The sequence below is a fragment of the Macadamia integrifolia genome, unplaced genomic scaffold, assembly GCF_013358625.1.
Source record: "Macadamia integrifolia cultivar HAES 741 unplaced genomic scaffold, SCU_Mint_v3 scaffold1676, whole genome shotgun sequence".
Taxonomy (NCBI): Eukaryota; Viridiplantae; Streptophyta; class Magnoliopsida; order Proteales; family Proteaceae; genus Macadamia; species Macadamia integrifolia.
Window position 1 is genome coordinate 81,507 of NW_024868303.1, and position 19,285 is coordinate 100,791.

At 39.9% G+C, this 19,285-nt stretch overlaps 1 protein-coding gene across 10 annotated transcripts in view; it reads left to right on the top strand.

The window, feature by feature from the left end:
* LOC122064519 (protein ENHANCED DISEASE RESISTANCE 2-like) overlaps positions 1-19,285 on the top strand; it is an 88,190-nt gene that overhangs the window by 38,371 nt on the left and 30,534 nt on the right. For 7 of the 10 annotated variants that reach the window (XR_006135738.1, XR_006135737.1, XM_042628229.1 and 4 more), the window contains 2 exons: positions 2,512-2,546; positions 7,763-7,858. Coding sequence is in view for 7 of the 10 variants with exons in the window: in XM_042628229.1 (XP_042484163.1) it covers positions 2,512-2,546; positions 7,763-7,858 (131 nt within the window). In the remaining 3 variants the exon portion in view is untranslated. The remainder of the gene's footprint in view (positions 1-2,511; positions 2,547-7,762; positions 7,859-19,285) is intronic. The other 3 variants (XR_006135739.1, XM_042628230.1, XM_042628231.1) reach the window with 1 other exon arrangement.

Genomic DNA, 19,285 nt, shown 5'->3' on the forward strand with positions numbered 1-19,285 from the left:
AGGAGTGATCAGTGTAGGTGTTATCCTTTCAGGGCTCTTGTTACTTTTCATGGGATTCTATTTTTACAATTGTTGGGAAGTCACAGGAGAAACTTCATCTGATATTCATCAATAGTTGAAATATCTCCATGTTTTGCTCTTTCCCGTAACGGACCATTGGAGGGCCACGAGAAATTTCCTTCACCTACTTGGGGTGGGGGAAGAGAGCATGGAATGCTTATTTTGGTTCCACCATGCAGCACAAGAATAAATAAAACATTTCCAAAGTCTCCACACCTAAATTTGAAAGTGGTTTGTTTATGTTTGAATATTCTAGCATTTCTCTCTCCACAAGCACCAGAAAGCAATTTATGGGATAATCTTCCACAAAATAATAGCTCTTCCAAGGGACCACCCATGTATTCTTCATAACTGATAGTAATGATTCCAAAAAATGCCGAGCAACTGCTTTTGTTGATATAAATCTCCCCACAGGTGAGGCGCATGGTAAAATGCATCAAAATATAATTCACACCCTCTATTTGATTACAAAGACCACACAAATTCCTTAACCTCTAGCATGATGCAGAATCTAGGTTTAGAAACAGTACCAGTTGAAGAAGTAGAAGAAAACAGATTCTGATCATCACAGCCACTTAGATGTCATGTCACAGCCTTTGGTTACTGTTCGTGTTCAGATTCTGTTTCTGATATAAGGTTCCAGATCACAAGTTAACAAAAGGAATCTTATCTTGATACCAATCCAAGACTCCAAGTAGTGGACTTAGAAGCTTATTTTCTTTCTTTTTCCTTTTAATTGTAAAGCTTATCTTGGATTAAGAAATTTTTATGGTTCCTTTTTTCTTATTGGTTGGATTATGGGGCTTTTATTTCGTATTTTTGGATGATGTAACCTCTCTCCTTAGCCAATCACAGGCTTCTGGAGTAGCTCATGTAAGGCCTTCAGTTCATCGCAATGATTTCAAAGATAAAGCATTCAATTTTTTCTGAATTTGGTTCTGTGGATTCAATGGTGTTTACCTGGTCGATTCTGGGTATACTAAGGTGGATTTTTTGTGGAAGTGTGGATTCTCTTTGTAGACTTTGGAGTCTAACCTAAGGTTTAGGCGGATTCCTAACCCATTATCCTATCTATCTCTCTCGATCTATCCATCTTGTTGTTCAAGAGTTTCAGGTCAGATCTAACAACCCTAGTAGGTAACTAGGGTTGCTATCCAGCGGCTGTACTGATTTTATGAGACCGTTTGTTATCAGTTTTGATTATGGTACTGGTTCTAACTTTAGCTTCTATCAAAATCTATTTTGAATTCCAGTCGATCTCTGATCTGCTTGTTCTTAGTTCAGTTCTGATACCTGCAAAGATCTATTCTGGTCTATTATTCTGCATCCTAATGGCTTTCAAGTATTCTGATTTGATTTCTGATACTGATAAAATTACTGCAGTACTGTTCTTGCTTTTAAGTTTACCTACTTGCAGTAGCTTTTCATCAGATCTCACAATCCAAGCGTCACATCTTGATCAAACTTTGCAGGTCTGGTCTGTAAAAGGACAACCTTTGACCGGAATTGGGGCCTAATCAGAACTGCCAATACTTTTCTGTTCCTGGTTCTTTCCTTATTTCTTGTGATCCTGTTGAGCTAATCTTCCATTCGATTTTTCCTGATTCAGGATTTGCCTTTATTATGGCTCGTCTTATGAGATTACCGATTGTCTCAATGCATACAGTCCACATGCAAGCAAGTCCCAAGAAAAGAAAAAAACACAGAGGACTTCATGAATCCAAGTGAGATCTTGTGGGTGAACTCTCTCCATTGTGAAGCATCTGGAAAAAGACCTCACCAATAAAACTTCCATTCCTACCCAACTCCATAACCCAACATCTCCTCGGTATTTTCTGATTCCAAAACAGCTCAGGTCTGCCAATCACCCAACTTCACAGTCATTAGGTTATACTTGTAGTCCACTCCCCACAAGTTCCACTTATAACCACTAGCTCTTCCCTTTCAGTACAGTAGGTAGGGAGGAAATATTTTTACAATCTCTTTTTGCAGGATAAGAGGATCCTTTACAAATCTCTTTCACAGGTAGAGACCTTCCAAATCTCTTTATAGTTGTAGAGGGACCTTACAAATCTTTTGGGGATAAGAAGATCCTACAACAACAAACAACGACAACAAACTGAGCCTTACGCCAACTTGGCTAACTCTAGGACCATGGATGGCTTCATATACCAGTTGAGCCTCTCCACCTAATAGCTTAAGCTTTTGGGTTGCACACCTCAATAGCATATCCTGACTTCTTTAATACGAAATTGGATATTTTATTTTGTTGTCCAAGTGTGTACTTACCGATGCTTATGTATGTGATGAATGTAATACATTAAATTGCTAAAATGAGGGTCAGAGCTAGGGTTCTGATGTTTATCATGAAATTATCAAAATTTCATTCTTTTTTTTTTGGAGATTTTTGTTAATTGCCTTCTAAGACACTTCATTTTCCATTTGTTTTAGGAATTAGGATATTTGAAGATGTGGCCGACTCCAAGGTATTTTGTGTCTTATATAAGTTCTACCTCTTTTGCAACATCATGTGGCTTTGTGTTTTACAATACTAATACAACACTAGAACTCATTGTCCATATGAACTTCATATTGTTGAATCAGATTTGTCTTTTGTGAGATCAGATTGTTGTTGAAAGCACAACATTATCAAGATCCTTAACTGCCTCCTCTGAGTGCCCGCCTCCATGGCTGGTCTCCCTGGGTGGTGCTGACACTTCTCAGGTCCCCCTCGTCCCAACTGTCATCCCACCCTTCCCAGCCTTCCTCCCCAACCTCTGATATCCCTCTTTTTTCCCCCTCCCTCAGAATGGCCCTTCTTGGAGATCGCTTTTCAGAAAATCTCCTGCTCAATCCCGATCATGTCTTCCTTTTCATTACATTCCCTATCCATTGTTGGAAGCTCTAAAATTTCCCATTGTACCTCTTGACTTTCTGGATGATGAAGCCATACTGTGGCATATTCCCTGGTTGGCCACTTCATAGGTTCCCATCCCCCTTTCAACATTGTCAAGATCTCCCTCACAAAACAATATTGCAAGGAATGATGGAAACTTTCCTCATAGACAATGATTTCTTTATCTTCAAATTCTCTGACGAACATGATAAGCTCTGCACTCTTGAGGGTGGTCCGTGGCATGTGGGGAGAAATCCTATCTTCTAGTTAGTATAAAAAGATACAAAGAGAAGAAGGGAGCAAAAGGAGAGAAAAGAGTTAAGGGATGAAGGAGAAGAGGAAGAGTAAGAAGACTAAGAGAGGAGATGATGGTAGAATGTTTTAAAAGAAAGAGCAACTCAGTGCACAAGGCTCCCACTACTGCAGGGTCTGGGATGGGCAAGTGTGACAGCCTTACCCCTTGCTTTGCAAATGATGGTAGAATGTTGTGTAGAGAATAGATTGTCTACCACATATATATTACTTCACTTAACAAGATGGAAGGAATTACATACCTGGGTTTAAGATCTTGCTCTCCCCCCATCTCGCTAATCCAAAATAAGTGAGATCTCGTTGAGATCATGTATTTTTTCCTGGTCGACTCGGTGGTTGGTCTCGATGGCTATATGGTCTTTGTAGCCCCTGAAATTTGATATTTACCCTATTTTAGGCCTTATAAACACATTGGAAACATCAGTTTTTTAAAAAAATCAAAACTAAAATTGTATTTTGACTTCATACCCACTACCTTATGTAAGTAGTCTCCGACTCTTCGAACCTTAGGCTAGTATTCTCTATTCCACAATCCACATTCCACAATCAACACATGACACAACATAATTATAGGAATTTAAGAGACATCATATATAGGTAATATTCTCTACTCTTTAAGCTTCAATTAGTGTAGGAATGGAGAACCTCAAAAGCACCAAAATCCTTGCTCTTTACTATTTTTCCTTCAACAAAGTAGAGAGGCGAGATTTGGCGAGATCTCGAGATCTCGGTTGAGTTTTTGTACAATTTATATCTCGCCTTTTTGAAAAAATAAGATATTAGCGGTTGAGATCTTAAACCATGTTACATACACCTCCGTAGGGAGGTAAAAGGGAAAAAATATAATAAACTTGTTCCATAAGTACCCTTATTACATTAATTCTAACACTCCCCCTTAAGCTGAAGAATAAATATATTGCATTCCTAGCTTGCATATAGGGGCTAAACTGGTGATGGATGACTCCTTAGGTGACGAAGTCTGCCAACTGATCATTTATCTTCACAAAAGGAGTGCAAGTGTAACCAGAATCTATCTTCTCCTTCATGAAGTGCTAGCCCACTTCAAAGTGCTTTGTCCTGTCATGCTGCCTTGAATTGTGAGCAATGCATGTAGCTGCCTTGTTATCACAATAGTTCCACATAGGCCCTTCAGTGTCAAAGCCTAAATCTTGAGCTAACCGTCTAAGCCATATAAGTTCACAAACTCTATGAACCATTGCCTTAATTTCTGGTCTGCACTTGACCTGGCCACAACACGCTTTTTTTGTTCCCTCCATGTGACCAAATTGCCACCCACAAATGTGCAATAGCCTGATGTAGACCGTTTGTCACAGATGAATCCAGCCCAATCATCATCTGTATAGCCTTCTATCCTCAAGTGGTGTTCTTAGCATACAATAGTCCTTTCCCCTGAGAGGACTTCAAGTATCTGAGGATGTAGTAATAGTATCCAAGTGCCCACTTTTGGGAGCATGCATAAATTGGTTCACCACTCCCATAAAGTAATGTCTGGACGAGTTAAAGACAGATAAAGCTTTCCCACTAGTCTCTGGTATTCCCTGCGTCAATGAGGGAAGGACCACAATCTTCTCCTAGTCTATATTTATGCCCAATAGGAGAATTTGCAGGTTTGCAGCCCAACATTCTTGTTTCTTTCAATAGGTTTAGCACAAAATTTTGTTGACATATGTTTATCCCTTCTTAGACCTTGACACTTAAATTCCTAAGAAATACTTAAGTGTCCAAGGTCTTTTAATTTCGAAATGGCCAAGTAGGCCTTCAGCCTAGCTATCTCAGCTCTGTCATCTTCAGTCACTACATTGTCATCAACATAGACAATTTATGTTGTAATAGTACCAATACCTCATCGAGTAAATAAAGTGTGGTCTGTTTGACTCTAGGAATATATTTTCTTGAGAATAGCTTTCCTAAACCTCTCAAACCAAGCTTTTGGGGACTGTTTGAGAACATACAAAGCCTTCTTGAGAAGGCACACCTTCCCTTCAGCTGAAAGAAACTTGAAGCTAGGCAGAGGCTGCATGTACACTTCCTCCTCTAAGTAACCATGGAGAAAGACATTCTTCACATCTAACTGATATAAAGGCCACTCTCTATTTGTTGCCAAAGATAGGAGAACCCTTATAGAATTATGCCACCAACCTTTCCTTGTACCTTCAATAGTACCATTTGATTGGTATTTGATTGTGTAAACCCATCTGCATCCAACTGGAACTCTCCCTTGGGGAGATCAATTAGTTTTCAGATACATTTCTTCTCAAGAGCCATCATTTCTTCAGACATGGCTTGCTTCCACTTTGGGTTAGACAAGTCCTCAGTGACATTTTTGGGGGTGAAACAGAGGAGAGGGCAACTATAAAAGCAAAACCTGTAGGAGAGAGGGTATCATAGGAAACAAATTGGGCTATAGGATTAGTGCAAAATCTCTTTCCTTTCCTAGTAGAAATATGAAGGTGCAACTTAGAAGGGAGAGGAGAAATGTTACTTAATTGAGGAAGGTAGATCTCATAATGTGGATCCAAAGAGGACTCTTGGCAGGTCGTCTTTCCCTTTCTCTTGGACACAAGTAACTCCTTATTATAACCAAGTATCAACAACATCCACCTCTCTGTGTTTCCTAATGTCAACCATAAAAGGAGATATAGGCAAGGAAGGAAGAAAGGGAATGACATCAGTAGCCTTTTCACTTCTGTTATTCTCCCCTTGAATAGGATGTTGATGGGAAGCAAAGAAAGGCATAGACTTAAGGAAGGTGATATCTTTGGAGAGAAGCCGCCTTTGGGAAGAGTGGTAATACACGGCCTTTGGTAGTGGAAGAATACCCAAGGAAGAGATATTTGAGGAGCTTGGGATCAAGCTCAATGCGAGAGGATTTATTAACATCCACGTAACAAACACAACCAAACACCCTATGGTGGGGGGAGAGCAAAAGCAGAAGCCTGAGGAGATGCATCAACATAGAACTGGGAACATGCATGCCAAAGACGAGGCTTCGACTAACTTCTAACAAATGTCGGTTTTTCCTCTCATCTACCCTATTCTGTTGGGGTGTATCAACACAATCATACTAATGGATAATACCATTATCAGTAAAAAAAAAAAAAAAAAAAAAAAAAAAAAAAAAAAAAAAAAAAACGCATGAAAGTCACCAAAAAATGTACTCCACCCCCTTTATCAGGTCGGATAATTTTAATTTTGTTTCGAATAGGGTATGTAGACCATCTGATAAAAGTTTTTGAAGCCATCATAAGCATCACTCTTATGTTTCATAAGAATAATCTAAGTACTACGAGAGAAATCATCAACAAATGAAACCAAGTAATGATGGCTAAACAAGGAGTAGGACAAGGTCCCCAAACATTAGTATGCACAATATGAAAGGGAATTGTAGATTTGTTACTATGATAGGGATAAGACAACGACAATGTTTAACAAAAGTACATGACTCACAATGAAATACATGAGAAGGAAAAGATGTAAATAAATGAGGTAATTATTTCCTCATCACAACAGAAGAGGGAAATCCTGAAAGTTGTTTTCAAAGCCTCACAGAGTCTACAAAAATACTTTCACTACAACCACATACATAGGACTGTGGTGTCATAAAAAAAGATAATTGCGGCTCAAGGTGGTAGAGTCCGCTTTCCTCACGTCCATTGCCAGTAATCCTTTTTGTCACCAAATCCTGAAGAAGACAATGAGAAGGGAAAAATCTAATACAACTATTAAAGAATTTAGTTAAAGTGCTTACAGACAAAATATTCAAGGTAAGGTTAGGAACATGAAGAACATAATTAAGTAAAATGGAAGAGATAAAGGGAATACTGCCTCTACTAGAAATAGAGGAGAGGGCACCATCGGCCACCCGAACCTTATATTTACCAGAACAAATGGAGTAGGAATCATAATAATGGGACGTACCAGTCATGTGGTTAGTGGGACCAAGTCAATGACCCACGATGGAGCTATGGAAGATGCAGATGTGGAGACAAGCATAGTGGAAGCTGAGGATTTGGTATAGTATGTGAGGTAGATGGTATCTGCCTATGGGTGCCCCCTAGAATCAGTCTTTATCGTCACAACATAGATTGTAGCTCCTCTGCGGCCACTATGTTTGCCAGTATTTCCACCATGTGCTAGAAGGATGGCAATGAAGTACCAAACACCTCTCTTAAGTGTCCCCAGGTTTCCCATAATGATCACTTTAGAGTCTCTTTGTCATCTCCACGGGTATGGTTCGAAAACTCGAGCGAAACCTACGAAATTCACAAGTATCACCAGGGGTCGAAACAAAACAACATGTTTTGACCCAATTCTACCAAGCTTCCCATGTTTCGACCAAAACATGGGAAATTTCGACCAAAACCACTTGGTTTGAACCAGGTCCTATTTAAGTGATTTCAAATAGAAACCCACTTTTGTTTCAGTAGAATTAGACACTCCCTTAATTTTTTTTCCTATGTGTGGGAAACTTAGGGAAACAATGGAGATTTTCATTTTTTGCTTAACAAAGAAGTATCTAAGGGTGGTTATTGCTTCATCTACACAATAAAGACATCTTGGACCAAAAAGGTAAGACCTACCCTCCCCAAAAGCATTTTTTTTTTTATATATAATATGCTTGTAAATAGAGTAGAATCATGTAATTTTTTTATATGTTACTTAAAAGGACCCGATCTATGAATTCACGGTGATCGAATTTTTTTTTTTGCATGTTAATGCTTTATTTTTTTCTGTTTTCAAAAATGATTTACCTACAATATATTTTTGAAAAAAAATTGATTATTTCAATTTAACATATGTTGAACACCATTGGCTGATCTATAACTTGATGGTTTCGGTTTTTTTTTTTGCTGTTATTTTTTTTCTTAATTTTGAAAATTCATTAAATATATTCTGAAATTATTTTAAAAATGTAAATAATTACGAAAAAAATGTCTATTATGGTTTGAAAATTCAAGAAAATTATTTAATGTATTACAAATGCATTTATAATCATGTTTGATTAATAATTGGATGTTTCTTAATTGGTTATTATTTATTAATTAAATAATTATTTTTAAATAAGGAAAAAATATAGTGCTTTGATGGGAATTTACAATTATCTTTGATTATTTTTATGAGTCATTATTGATGCATATTTGTTTATAATTGGTCTCTTTTTTGTTGGAACAGTGTTTGTAGCAAGATTTTAAGTGTTACATAATGGACAATATAGGTGGGGGACATTGCATGGCTGCATGGGTGACCTCTATCAGCTGATAAAAGGAAGTCACAGTGTTTTTATTGCCAGGAAAAAAATCATGTCCGGTGGGGCCATAAGATTAAAGTGGCTTCTTGCTGGTGGGGATAGGAATGTGTTGGGCTACCTTAATGTATCCAATTAAATCAAGAGGAGTATATTGGAACATTTAAAAGGAGGGTTGCAGAAGAGGAAGGAGAAAAGGGAAGTTAGGGATGAATACCATGATGCTTGTCTAGAGTCATTGCTAGAGTAGGGGGAGTAAGATTATGACAGTGATGAATTTGACTTGGATGATGGAAATGGTACAAGAGGCTGAACAATTGAGGAGGACTTTCGCAGCAAGCAGGGCCCATCATGAGATTGATAAGGAAAGACGTGTCTAGAGGTCTAGGGGAGCTGGTTCATCTCGACTGGATAAAGAAGACCCTGAGCCAGAGAGGAGGAGGAGGTTGAGATATAGAGAGCTAGAGATTCCATTGAGGAGGTCCCAGAGTATGAGGGACCAAGCCCCACCCTCACCCCCACCTCATAACCGCAATGTTGAGGTTCTTTAATTTGATCCTGCATTGTTTCGAAGGCAAGACTAAAGACAGTTAAAATTTAAGCAAGTGTGGAGCAATGTTAAGGATGCAGTGGGAATGGCATTCTCCAAGTGAGCTTTCTATCATAGCATTCCAGCCAATGTGACCACAAGGTCTTATTACCAAAACATTCTGGATGAGATTGGTAGGGCTGGGCCAAGTGTGAAGGGGCCAACAGCTTATGAGATGTACAATGTATATTTGCCAAAACAGAAGAAAGAGTTGGTAGATTACATTGAGGATCAAAAGCAATGTGGGAGTACTATGGGGTGACCGTGATGTGTGATGGATGGACTGGACCCACTAGATAGTCCATCATCAATTTCATGGTGAATTGTGATGGAAAGACAATCTTTCTAAAGTCAGTTGATGCATCCAGTGAGAAGAAAGATGAAAAATACATCTACAACCTCTTGAAAGAGGTGGTAAAGGATGTTGGGGTGAGGAATGTGGTACAGATTGTCACTGATAATGGGATTAATTTCAAGAAAGCTGGGGAAAAGCTAATGAACAATCTCAGGTACCATCTATTTTGGACTCCTTGTGCAGCCCATTGTTAGAGCTCATGTTAAAAGACATGGGAAGTCTGAAGATTGTAAAAGGTGTGGTAGAAAAAGCGAGGCAGGTGACCGCATATGTGTACAACCATGGGTTTGCTCGAAACTTGTTAAGGATTAAATGTGGTGGGGACTTGGTGAGGCCAGGGTTGACAAGGTTCATGACAAACTATATCGCGTTGAAGAGCTTTGAGATGAAGAAGTCTGGATTGAGGTCAATGTTTGCTTCTTAGGAGTGGTTTAATTGGGATAGATCTAATTTTCAGGGAGGAAAAGCAGCCCAAGAAACTATTTCTAGTGAAAAGTTCTAGGAGGATCTCAAAAAAGTGGTGAGGATATTAGATCCTATTGTGAGCATCTTGAAATTGGTTGACTCATAGAAGAAACCCACCTTACTAATCATATGGGCAACTATTGAAATGATGAAGATGGAGGTGGAAGCGGTGTACCGAACGGGTAACAAAAAGTTCTTTGCCATAATCAAGGAGCATTGGGAGAGGCAGCTCACACATCCTCTACATAAGGCTGGTTAGTTTTACTTTATTCACCTTACTTGAACTTGTAAATATTGACTTATACTTTTGCTTACCCAATGGAATCTATGAGTTTGGGATAGAGTGGAGGATCTGGGCATTGGCATGCACTAGAATTCATTGACTTGAGCCCTAGTCCAATACATTATGGTGATAGTGGCTTTGAGAGTGCCGGATCAGCTGCATTGTATTATAGGTATCCGGGGTATGGTGTATATGCTGGTGGACTATCCTTCGAGAGTACTGGTTCATTTGGATATGGTAATGGTTATGGACAGTATAGTGAATCTTCCTCTTCATCGAACACGAGGGTACTACAGGTGGTGGGTCATCTTTTGTTGACAGTATCTTTAGGTATCCATCTTAAACTTTTGTGCCATACCCATAACAAATGACTGTGACTAACCCATTACCTAGGTTCAGATACCTAGCTGATGTTGATGATGCATTTTATAAATGGGCGATAACAGACTACTAAGACAATTAGGCCCAAAACATGTCATGGGACGCATATGTGGTGTATTTAGAGGAGCAGCTACGACATCTGCAATGATATGCAGCTCGTGGGATGGAACAACCTAGGCACTCTACTTGGAATTGACTTTTGAGTGTTGAGTGTTGATTGTTGTCACTTAAGTGTTGAGTGTTGAGTGTTGAGTACTGAGTCTTAAGTGTTGAGTGTTGAGAGATAACTCATGATGATGTAATATTTTTATTTATTTTGGATAATTTGGAATATGTATTATGTTTTAATGTAGATTGTAGACTATATATAGTGTAGACTATGTCATTATATAGTATAATTTCATAATTTAAGTCAACAACTTAGCGTAATGATCATCGAACCTTTGGTTCACCGCACAAGTATAACTGTGTTTTTTTATAAAACTAATGATGTGAATGTATGAGAAATGTTTAAAATAGAATATACACAAAAAATAGGAAAAAAAAACATTGTTTGAGGGTCGAAACCTAAGTTTCCACCAAATGGGGAAAAATTCCCTGGTTTCCTCGAAATTTCCTAGGTTTTGACCGAAATTTCGGTCTCCCCAAGGGTCGAAACCTGGTCGAAGTCCGATACCTTGAACCTTGTCCACAGGATGGCCCTTGGCCTCTGCAACCACCACGCCATTCTCTGTGGGTAGTGGAAGAAAGTGCAAATCGCTGAAGTGAAGGAGCAGAATGCATGGCAACTCTCGGGTCTCCTCACTAAACAGGTAGCTACATACCTTATCAAGGGATGTAAGAGGTGACTAGCTTAAAATTTGTATCCAGATTGCTCATACTCCGCATTTAAACCACCGAGCAAGATAAGAACTCACTCCTTTTCAAGTGTTCGGTAATGATCATACTCTTCCCAGAGTCCAATAACAACACTATAATACTTAGAAATGGTCTTATCTCCTTGTTTCAATTTAATGACTTTCTGGAGGATCTGATGAACCTTAAACGAGTCACCCACTCTATCAAAAGTCTTGGAAATACTATCCCAAGTATCCTTGGTAGTCTTCTTTCTTATAAATCTCCTCCCAATCTTAGGTTTCATAAAGAAGATCAGCCAAGTTATAATAGTGGAGTTCTCAGTATCCCATTTTGGATACGTTGGGTCATTAGGATTTGGTGCTCGAATGGTACCTGTAACATACCCTAGCTTTCCCCTATTCCATAGGAAAGCTTCACCGAATGTGCCCCCATCCAAGTAGCTAGTCTTGTCCAACTTCATAATGGTAATCTAGGTAATTGGGTTTTCAAAGGCCATATGAGTAGGAGGAGCACTACTTGAAGCAGTGGCTGGAACTTTTACAGTTTGTGTTGAGCTGAGACATGATGTGGAAACACACTAAAAAAGTAGGGATAAAACCCAAAGCCAAATAGGGAGAAAATTCTACCCCAAACAATCTATCTCAGTAGTTAAAATAAATAAATAAATAAATAAATAAAAAATGCAGCAAGTAAACAAAGCATACGACTCAAAGAAATTTACCAGAACCACATCTTCAAGATGTAACATCGCAACATAAGATCTCAAGAGGCTTAGACATCATACCTTGCTAACCTTACAAACATATGGCATTCGGAAGCATCACAGACATCGGTACCATATAGTCTAAGGACAAGATGTGTTGTGGAGTAACAATTCGAAGAAGCATGATGAAAGGTTAGGAGTGGGTGATAATACACCCTAGGGAGATCCAAAGGGGCTTGGTTTTTGCTCCAAAGCTGGCCAGATGTGAGTGAAAAAATACTTCAGGGCTGGCGGTAAAGCTGCCTAGGTTTGGGATGCAAGCTCCAAGTGCTTATTTCTTCAAAGAAAAACTTGTCTTGGTTTCTCCATGGTCTCATTTCATGCCTATCTTATGATTTCTTCAATTTTTTCACGTAGATGTCCTTCCTTTTGTAACCTAGGGTACCAACAAGAGAAAGAGGAAGCAATAGACTTTTGACACGACTCTTAAACCAACACCTTGAGCTCTGATACCGAGTTAGAATATACAAATTGAAAGAGAACAAGGGAGTAGGAGGAGAGAAAGAGTAGAGGGATGAAGAAAAATATGATGGGGGATGTAGCCTTTGAACCAAATGATTTTGCGCCAAGGGGCCTTTAGCACGGATAAATTCCCAAGTAGAAGCACAACTAAATGAGTTAGAGGAAGAAGGTATTGAAGAAATAGAACCATGCCTACCTCGATGACAAGGGGGATGAGAGGGAGGGTAAATCAAATGTTTGTGAGGGGGAGAAATGGGAGAGGCCCAATTACCATCGTGAACAATGGTATCAACGGTGAAAAATCGGCTAAGACCCGAGGAGTAGATAGATCTAGGATTGACAACAGAAAGGAGAGCTCCAAGAGGGTTATGCCTGTGCCTTAGTTTTCCTTGTGTGACCGACTGCAGATGAACCACAAGGGGGAGACAATATTAAAGATTATTGACTAGCAGCAGCTTTCTGCCATGAGGGAAGGAACGATCCCACTTGCTATTGTTATTCATGCAAGGATAATTGGAAGGGTTACAAATCTCCAAGGAAGTCAATGTAAGTCTTCTTCCATTAGGGGATTTACCTGAACTTGAGAAATGAATTACATCAAAGTCGGGCCCATACCTTTGTGCAGACCCTAGAAGGCCCCAGTACATTAGGGTGAGGTTGCCCCAACTATGTTGCGCACAATTGACCCATATTGGTAGGAGTACTATAACAAAATAGGTTATTTAGCCATATGGGGCCGGGCCCACGCATCCGTGTACCTTAGACCACCTCCAATAGTTGGTACAACATACCAATTAATGGATTAATGTGTCAGATCACTTAGAGGTGGGCCCGCTAGTGCCCAGGTTGACCCAGAGAGGGATGGAAGAGTAGTTAACTCAATTAAGGAGAAGCTGACGGTTCCAAGGACAAAGAAAAATGGGTTTTCTCCGTACGAGCCATGGGCCACCTTCAAGGCAACGAGTTTTGTCACAATCCTCAAAGAATTTGAGCAGGAAGAACCTGTGGTCAAGTAGGTAGGTTTCTATAGTGCCGACAACCCTCCATTGTTTTATAAGGGATGTCTTAACCAGATGGAAAGGAGGTCTCTTCCCTAGGAAATGGCCGATGAGGGGAGAGGACAAGCGAGATGATTCAAAGTCGAGGAGCCCCTTGGGACATTTGGCAATCAAAGCATCGCCTAGGATGGTTAGAGGGATGAAATGGAGAGGAAGTCCATCAGCCGGGGATATCGAGTGCTTGAAAGGAGAATTTCAGGCGTTGATTGGCGGGAGGGGGGATAGCAGAGGGGAAGGAAGGCCGAGGATGGAAGGAGGGGCAGGGGAGGAGGGCCTCTCAGTAGGGTAGAGGCCATGACGGCCTCCTCAGGAGGCAGAGCACCACCGAGCCATTAGAACAAGCCGGAAGAATTTGGGAAATAAATTTAAGTATGAAGCCCTAACCGAATTTCTCAAAAAATGGGTAACCTAAACCCCAAAATTTGGGAAACTAATCAAATCCTCTATAATTCACCATCCTAACTCAACTATAGGTTGGGGAATTGGTAAAGCAGACCTAAACTAAGGGATTGGGGTGACCACATTTGGGTTTAGGGACCCATTACATGGAAACCCCAATTTGATTTCCTAAAATTTAGTAACCTAAACCCTAAATTAGGGAAATTGGACAAGCCCCTAAAATCTAAACGTCATAGGTGACTAATCACATCATTCCTAAGCTAATTAGTATGTGCATATGTTGCATGCATAAATTCTAACCCTATAACAAGGTTTGAAAACATACCGAAATCTTGGATATTTTGGTATTTTTTTTTACCCGGACGAAATCGCAAACAAAATATAAAAGTACATAATTTTAGTTATATTTCGGTCATCTCGGTCATATTTCAGTCATTTCATTTTGAAATTTCGCTCATTTTGGCCCTAAAAATTAACTATTACGTTGAAATCTGGCCATCTCGGTCATTTTGTTTCACTCATTTCACTCATTTCGGGTACTTCAACCCATAGCCCTCCAAAATGGCCAGCGAAACATATGGGAAAAAGTACACCAGTTCCACAAAATTTTGGCGAAGTTTTGGTATTTCAGTGTTTTTGAAACTACCAAAACACTGAAACGAAACGAGTTCTTGAACCTTGACCTAGAACACTAACACTAACATGTATCTCCTACCTAAAATGGGTAAACCATAAGGTGGGGGTGTGATTAACACTATAAGAAGAGAATTAGGAGTTTATATAGCTTGACCTAAAAAAACCTTTATATTTCCTATGAATAGAGTCATCAAGCGGTGAGGCAACTCGGCACGAGAGCATCGACAATACTTAACAAGTAGGAATACAAGGTGAGTGGGTGTTGTGAATGTTTTACGGAGTGTTTATAACATGTTTTTCCATAGGTTTGATCATGAACATTTGTATATTGTAAATTTGTTATAGTTTTGGATATTTAATATGCGTAATGACGTGTGTGTTGTGGGTGAGGGGATGCATGGTAACCGAAGGTTGGGTTCCGGCACCTGCATGCCTAGGGTATGTGTGCATATGGATGATTGGGATGCGGGTAGCCAAAGGTTGGGGTTCCGGCACTCCATGTTCATGAAGTGTGAGTGTCGGGTACAGGTAGCCGAAGGTTGGGTTTTGACACTGTATGCCCTCAAGGTGTGTGAGTATGATTGTGAATTGGTATGTATCATGTTAGATTGCATCGGGCTAGGAGAATAACCCTGGTGCTACAACCCTTGCCAAAAGGGTGATACGTATTGGCTAATCCAATGTCCGATGGACCGAGGTTGGGGGAATTTCTGGTGACCGAGGTGGGGGGTACTGGTGTCGTGACAAAAACCCATCCTTGAAAGTTGGATTCTGGTGTTATGGGATACCCATCATTGAAGGTTGGATTTTGGTGTTGTGGCACATATGGGGGATTATTAATAGGGGCTTAGCGGGTACTGAAGTAGCCATGTGGGGACCGGTATGCTCCTAACTTGCAACTAGCTTATATCCTTGGGGACCAATTTAGAATCTGTTGACTAGGTTTTTGTGATAACAAGCCGGATCGTGAAATTACATTCATTTAATACGCATTCATTCGGTGTTGTTGAGCATCTTCCTCATTGTTGCATTTCATATATGGATGTGGTTGCTTGTTTGTCCACTCCTCACTAGGCTTCATGGAAGCTCACCCCATTTGTTGTAGTGTTTTTTTAGATGTTGATCCAGAAACCATCCTGAGACTATTGACGAGGAGCTAACTCTTTATGGAAACGATCTTTGGGTCGAGGAGTTGGTTGTATATGAGAATGGTTTCGAGTGATGATTGTGCCTTCTGGGCACCCTGAATATGATATTATCATTTTCTCTTTTTGTTTCTTTTGGTATATATATTGGATGTAACCCTAAAGGGTGATTACTTGTAACTATGTTCAGGTAAGTTAATCTTTCTTTTGTGCAAATATGCTATTATCGCTGGAAGTTCACTAGTGGTATTATTCTACTGACTATTAATACTTGTGGTTTAAGTTTCCTTCCATAAATTGTGACCTTAAAGTACTGTATCGGAGATCCTGGATGGATTGTGGATAAAGTTGTGCGTGCAGGTCACCAGCCTTCAGGCAAGGCTCGAGATCTCATTTTGTTTTGGTATTTTGGTGTGTTCATGACCATCGAAATACTGAAATTTCGACGAGATTTTGGCCAAAACTATGTAATTTTTTTTGTTTCGTTTGGCTATTCGGTGGTCAAACGGTGGTATTTTGACCTGAAACTTGGGGGATAGCATATTTTAAGGTTAATAAACATGCTTAGAACATAAAACTGCAAAAAATATTAGAACATGATATTGTTTTAAAGTTGTACCTTTGTTTGGCATCAACCGTCAAACTGTTCTGGAAATTGTACCTACTTCATTGCTAGAACAAGATGTAATATGATAGTAAAACAAATAAATAATGCATTTAAGTCATGATCAAACATACATCAACATTAATTAGCTAATATTTAGAGTATTAGAGTAGTATACTATGAGACTCCCTAATCCACATGTCCCAACTAAAGTTAAACACTGAGCATGTAACTTACACAACAATACAAGTGTACAACAGTAATCATAATGACTATGTAGTATCTACTATCTATTGGAAAGAACTATGACGGCCTGGCTGGATTCCACGCTCAGTACGAAAGAAATGATGTGCATTTTCCTTTGATTGCACCACAAATGCATGCCACGTCATAGTCTGAGAGAATAATCGAATGTAGCCCTCCACAACTGCCAAAAAGATTAAGTCATCTACATATTGACGATAACCTATCCGAGGGTACGTATCACCACCATAGTATTAAGAAGAAGAACCCGCCATTGAGTTACTGTCAACTGATGGATCCGGCAATGTGTACGGGTTGGCTGGGTATGAGAATAAAGTGTCCACAAAGCCACTACCATGTGACTGGATCTAGGAGCCATAGTCAGTACTACTACTAGGACTAGATGTATACCCCATCCCAGTGAATTGACTATAAGGTCCATGATAGTGTGACCAGGTGCTCCCTCCAGTAAATGATGGGACATGCCATTGCCCATTCCCTCTACTCTCACTGTCCGGATGATTATCCCCTCCACTCAAAATCATTCCACCAATAGAAGTAGATAGACTATCAATGCCCATACAATCTTGTTGCCCTTCACCGAATCGGCGACGAGACCCTCTACTATAACTTGAACTTCTCCCTCTACCTGATGGACATACAACATGATTAGAATCTTGTGTGGCATAGTCAAACTGACTCTCCTCAGTGAATCGCACCGGCTCAGACTGTGGATCGGCCTGCTCATACTGCTCTCAAACTCCTTCAAATCTATCACCACCACCTCCCCCATCACCACCATCACCATCATCATCGTCATCACCATCACTGTCACCACCATCATCACCCTCTTCATCACCTCCTTCATCTCCATCACCATCACCATCATCACCATCACCATGTGTCTGTGTCTGAGTCTGGGTGTGGGTATAACCACCCGATGAAATGGACCAATCCTCTTCCTCATTATCATCATCATCATCCCTACCAAGTGCAGGCTTGAATGGTTGTGGGGTCTGTGAATGTATCCTTCCATCTATAACCATATAATCATCAACATTGACTGCCATCTCTCGTACTAGATATGGGTCCGGCCTACCTCTCAGCCGATCCATCAACGGCTCGCCTCTATCCCTCACCTAGTCCATTAGAGGATTCTCATTATCTGAGTCGATCTGGAAAATATCAGGCGTTGTGAACCCAATCGATTCCGCCTCTTCAAATGGATAAGTGAAAATGTGCTCCAATTTCTCTCACAATCAGATGCAGAACATGTTTGGGATAGTACTTTGATGGCAATATTCCTCAATTCCAGAGACGAACCCCCATACAACACCCACCATTCAGCTGCATTATAAGTTACAAGTGTACAAGATTATTTATGTTCCAAAACACTTAACACTTGTATAAATAACATACTAAAATTTGGATTTCATACCAAGATCAGTATTCATACGACCTGCATATGCGGCCGGAGACCCGAAGTTGCCTAATGCATCCTTGAATTCTTTCTTCTATAACAAATTTACAAATAGGACCCTAGTTAACAACCATTGTACTGAAATTTAGATTCCTATAGTATAATAGTAATAGTAGTACAAAACTAACCTTAGTATTGGCTTTGGCTTGTAGATTGGGGTTTGATTGTAACTTGGCAACTACCTGCTTCACTGCTTTTAGAAGATCCGGATCCAATGCAAGTCTCTTGTTGTAGTGATACCTAGGGTTTAAATAGTATGTTGAATGAACATTAATGCATTTTTATATCACATAAAAGTATGTATTCAGCTTTGCTTACCAGACTTATGCAACGGATGCGAAGGCTGGCGCTCCCAATGGTCTTCTCTTATTTCCACAAATTTCCTACTTCTACATGGGTTGGCAGCATAGACATTTTCTTTCATCATTGCAATAGCAGCCCACAGGCTTGCCAATGTGGGTTTGAAAGTAGAATCCACCAGCTTCAACATGCCAATAATTGGTGCCAAGATTTTAACCACTTTACCCAATTGTGTCCAAAACTCCTCTGATGAAATGGTTGCCTGTGCCTCCCTACCACCAGCTAATCCCTCTTCCTTCCAACCAAACCACTCCTTAGATGCGAATATGGATCGAAGACCAACTTTCTTGGATTCAAAACTCTAGAGTGCAATATAGTTGGTAGCAAATCTTATGAGACCGGGCCTGACCAAGTCACCCCCGCACTTCTCCCTCAATAGGTTTAATGAAAACCCATGATTATAGACAAATGTGCTCACTTGCCTAGCCCTTTCAACCACAGTCTACACAATTTTAAGTCTCCCCATGTCCTTCAATATTAGGTCAATGCAGTGTGCTGCACAAGGAGTCCAAAAGAGTTGGAATCTAGGGTTGTTCATCATTTTAATTCCGGCCTTCTTGTAGTTACTTCCATTGTCAGTCACAATCTGAACAACATTTTGTATCCCAACTTCTTCCACAACATCCTTCAAAAGCTTGTAAATATATTTTGCATCCTTTCTTTCCTTGGA